General features: G+C 29.4%; 1 protein-coding gene across 1 annotated transcript; it reads right to left on the bottom strand.

Moving 5' to 3' along the window:
• Positions 1–2254: 2254 nt before the first annotated feature.
• LOC108331131 (transcription factor MYB98) lies at positions 2255–4641 on the bottom strand. Its single transcript, XM_017565761.1, has 3 exons — positions 4001–4641; positions 3601–3727; positions 2255–3108 (listed from the first exon to the last, which is right to left on the bottom strand). Exons 1-3 carry the CDS (start codon positions 4561–4563, stop codon positions 2428–2430), a joined length of 1371 nt encoding a protein of 456 aa, XP_017421250.1. The 5' UTR covers positions 4564–4641; the 3' UTR covers positions 2255–2427.
• Between the last annotated feature and the right edge of the window lie 367 nt (positions 4642–5008).

Raw genomic sequence — 5008 nt, 5'->3', positions numbered from 1 at the left:
TTTTTTATATTCTGAATTATCTTTGGATTTTAACATCATTTTAGTATGATGTTTATTTAGATTTGATTTAAAAGAAAATTGAATTTTTTTATTTTAAAAAACTTATAATTAAATGAGCTAGTGAGCCAACCCGTTTAACCTACCAATCCATGGTGGGTTGGGTTCGAATTTTTTCAGCTCGCTAATAAGTGAGTCGGGTTAGGTTGACTTACTAAGTGACAACTCATGGTGGACCGGGCCAGGTCAAGCCGGGCTATCCGTTTTGACAGTTCTAGTTCTAGTATCACCTAGTCAATCCTAGTAATCCCTAATATTCTGACTAGAACCAAGTATCACTAATTCCTTGTTGTTCATAATTCTTCACCCCTTCAGATATCCCTAGACAATACCCACTCTTGATTTTCTCTAGACAAACCCGTCTAGCTACCGTTTAACTAGACGGATTCGAATTTTTTTGACTCGCTAATAAATGAGTCTGGTTGAGTTGACTCACTAAGTGACCAACCGGTAGTGAGTCAAGCCAGATTGGACCGGGTGATCCGTTTTGACAACTCTGATATCTTGTGTATCTGTCTTTGTTAATTTATTATTATTAATGATAATTTAATTTTTAGGAAATAGAATACCTAATTACACATTTTATATTTTGTTATTATCATCATCATTATTATTATTAATATTTTATTGTTATTAGCATTCAAATGTTTTATTCAGCTTATTTAATATCCTCATTAATGTCTCTCGTCACTGTGTTGTGAAACTGCGGAATAAAGTATAAGATTTATTTCAGTTTTTGTTTGTTGGTGTTAAGTCTTAATTAGTCTTAATTAGTCTTAAAAGAATCAACTGACACATTAAATCACTCAATTAAATATACAACTACGTTATTCTAAAAAGAAATACAACTGTGTTGGAATTATTTTGATATTGTCTCTAGTCTTGTACACACAAGACCTTTTAGTAAATTAATTTCTGAACAATTTTGCATAAATTTTCAACAATTATTCTTGGAATACTTTATATTTTATCTTTTTAATTTTAGATAATATAAAGAGTTGAATCCATAATTTCTTTCATTCTTCCTTCTAATTTTATCACCAAACCGTTTTATTACTCCATGTAATAAGTCTTCAATTAAGTAATTATTTTTAACACTTTATAAAAACAAACAAAGTTTAATAGAAAAGGTATTATAAACAGTAATTTTGTTCGCAGTAAGGATGTTCCTTTTTTTAAAAAAACAAAATGATAAACATTTACAGGGATTTTGTTATAATGTGTAGTATAGACATAATGGTAGCGATCTAAATAGACCATTCAAAAATATATCCTGTTGATAAGATCTGTGTTTAAATTTAACACTAGTGCTGAAAGACAATTAATAGACTAAAAAAACAGGTGTTTAACAATTCTTAATATTTTAAAAAATGTCACTGATATTTTACAAGAATAGGTGTCTAAACATTTTCAGTAATTTAAAAAAATGTCACTGCTATTTTATAATATTTTATTTTAGAGATAAATGTATAGACTTTGTTGATTCCATGATCCTTAAATCATATGACAAAATAAAAAAATTATAATAGGAATTGGAAGTGTCCACTTGAAGTTGATAAAAAAAATTATAATAAATCAAAAAATTAATTTATTAAAGCAAGAAATGTCAATTATTTTAAAATAATGGGTTAAATATATTTTTAGTTTATCAATTTGGATCTAAAATTAAAATTTGTATATCTTTGATATATTTTGGTTTCCAAACTTTAAAAATGAATGCATAATTCAATTTTATTAAATTTGTTTGACGTATTAAACATGTTTTAGATGATGTTTGAGTTGATTATATTTTTTTAACACATTTAAGCTCAAATTTTAGCTTGTAATATTATTTAACAAATGAAAAAAATTAAAACCAACTATATATATCTATTTACTTTGGATTAAGAAACTAAAAATATATTTAATCGTAAAATTTTTAATAAAAAATTGAAGTTTCATCTTTTTATTGATTTATCTTCGATTCTATGACCGACCAATGTTTTCTTTTTTTAAAAAAATAATAATGATAATTATGTGTGTCACCTAATAAAAGTATAAAATTTTGAGAAAACTATATACACGTATGGTTATATATTATATCCACCTAACAAAATTTAAGAAAATCCTAAGTGACTTAATATTTTCTAAATCATTGTTTAAAGGTGTTCATGGAACACAATTTATTGAATTGAGATAACACTAAATATAGCAAATATCTGTTTTTCCCTTACAAATTTCCTTATTGGTCTATGCCTAGCACTATATTAGGAATGTAAGAAATGATAGACATCTTTAAGGTAGCTGAAATTTTGAAATGGAATGATGCCTATGCATTTCCTTGTTTCCAAAAAAAGGAAAATGCATGTGGAGCCATGCATGCAAGGGATCTTAAACATGAAAAGTTTCACTATTAATCTGAGAGATCATCTCAACCAAATCCAGCTCCTTCTTAACTTCAACTTCCAACATCTCTGGTTGCATATCTGTCTCAACATGATTCTCATCTCCATTAATAGCTGCAAAACACTCTATTCCTCCATATTCGAAATGCTGCATTCCCTCCATCATAGGATCACATTGCAATTTTCCTTCACAATTTTTGTTATCCATGAAAGGAACACAAGGCACACCATCTAGAAGGGAATGAATACTGCAATCTTCTTCCAAGAGATTCTCACCAAAGAGAAAATCTGGGACCACATTGAAATCAGAATCTGGTGGCAATTCAATGGCAGAAAATTGAGAAGCTGTCTGGGGCAAAGCTGGTGCAGTGGATTTGCTTGTGCTGGTTTTGATAGCATGGTTAGCAGAAGATTTTCTCCTATAATCAATGGGGGGATTCTTGTCTAAGTTCAAGCTCTTGATATACTCTTGTAGAAGAGTGCCTCTGGGGTACTTGGATCTGCACTTTCTTTTGGAATATTGCCTTCTCTTGGTTGCATTCCAGTGGTTTTTGATCGAGTTCTCAGTTCTTCCAGGCAACCTTTTAGCAATCTCTGCCCATTTGTTACCTACCTCAGCATGAGCTTCTATTAGTATTTTATCCTCTTCACTGTTCCATGTGTCCTTCTGCATAATGCCACAATAAAAATTCAAAACATAAATGTCCAAAAGTTCATTTTATAACTTGCTAGAACTTTGACATCTTAACGTTAAAATCCCAGAATTCATCAATTGCATCACAAAAAGAAAAAATTAAAGTAAAAGAATACAGAACATTGAACCATCAAATCTATTATAAAACTTATACTTCAATAAAGTAGATAAACTATTATGAAAAAAATCCAAATAAATATATTTATGTAAAATATTAAATCATTTGTATTATTCTTTATAAATGAAAATTAAATTAATTAATTTATTAATACAATAATTTTATTAACCAAAAACATAAAATTTTTGAAATATATATATACAAAAATGTAATATATATAAAAAATGTAAATACCCATGTCATTTTTAGAGACTCTGAAAAACCATTAAAAATATTATGATAGACTAAAGAAAACTTGTAACAAGATAAATTGTGTACGTAAATCATGATAAAAAAAATAATTGTACCTTAATATCAGGCCTTAGATGGTTATGCCATCTCTCTCTGCATTGTTTTCCAATTCTTCCAGGCAGTATCTTAGCTATATGAGACCACTTCCTCAAACCGTATTGTTCCACCAGTTGAATCAATAATCTGTTCGTGCAAACACAGATCCATATTTTTAAAAGAAATTGAAACACATAAAATTCCATTTTGTAAACAAAGAATATAGTGTAAATGTTTTAAAAAAGATTTGTGACCACTATTTCGACTGTAGTGTTGATTTTTGCAACCTGAATTATAGTCATATATATCAGCCAAAACTAGTACAACGAAACTGCGACCAACAAATAATTCAAAACCATGATGTAAATGACCAAAATGATAGATTTCATGAAATTATGTTTTATTTTTCAGATTTTTTACCCATCTTCTTCTATTGTCCAATGCCCCTTTACTGTGTTGGACTTCTTGCGAACTTTGGACGTTCTTCGAGTGGTTGGATAGGATTTGTTATTTTTGTTAAGGCCAATTCTTTTGTAATAATTCATCGGGGATATGCATGAAACTTCATCTGGCAAAGAAAAATTGGAGGGTTTGATTTCTTGAGGACTAAAAGGCAAAAAGCTTTGATCTGCAACCATCAGATCTAGTTCAACATTCCTTTGAGGGAGAATCAAGTTATAATTTCCATAAAGGAAATTGTCCATGACATGAGTATGCCTATTCTCCACAAAAGGCTTGCTCTCGTATACATCTAAAGCAGGTGATGAACCTGTAAAGGTGAAATTGTCAAAAGCATCAAAAGTTGGGTTCTGGATTATTGAATTATTGGATGAGGGCACATTGAAGTGAAACTGATCAATATGGTGAAAATCTTGCAAGCATTCTTGCGATAAAGGATTTCCCAAAGGAATCATATCTTTCATACAGCTTTCTTGTAAGGGCTGTGGGACAAAGGTTTCTTTGAACAGTGTCTCAATATCCATGGATATATGAGTTAGAAGAGAACAAAAAAGCAATGGAGTTTCAAAACTCCTAGTTTGAGAGCTAGAATGGATTCAAGGGTTGATTCACACCTTGAACAAAAGTTTAACCCTACTCATCTAACTTTATATTTTCGATCAACATTTCATTCCGTAAACTACGTTGGTAACCGGCACTTCATTAATAAAAACATTTATGTTTTCTGTCCGTTACTTAACCACAAGTCAACGCAAATGAGGTGGGAAAAACCATTAATATAATTTTATTTCATTACTTTTTTTTATTATATTTATTATATTTATTATATTTACATATATAATATCACGTGCTATGGTTACAAAATATGTTTTGTACATTATGAACTAACCGCAAACGTTAATATCTCATTTATATTGTTCAAAATGTAACTCTCACTTTAAGAGTTACTCTATTGTACTCTTAAGAGTT

Source organism: Vigna angularis, chromosome 4 (assembly GCF_016808095.1).
Source record: "Vigna angularis cultivar LongXiaoDou No.4 chromosome 4, ASM1680809v1, whole genome shotgun sequence".
NCBI classification, from domain to species: Eukaryota; Viridiplantae; Streptophyta; class Magnoliopsida; order Fabales; family Fabaceae; genus Vigna; species Vigna angularis.
The sequence above is the reverse complement of the archived record's forward strand: the minus strand, read 5'-3'. Positions and strand labels throughout refer to the sequence as shown.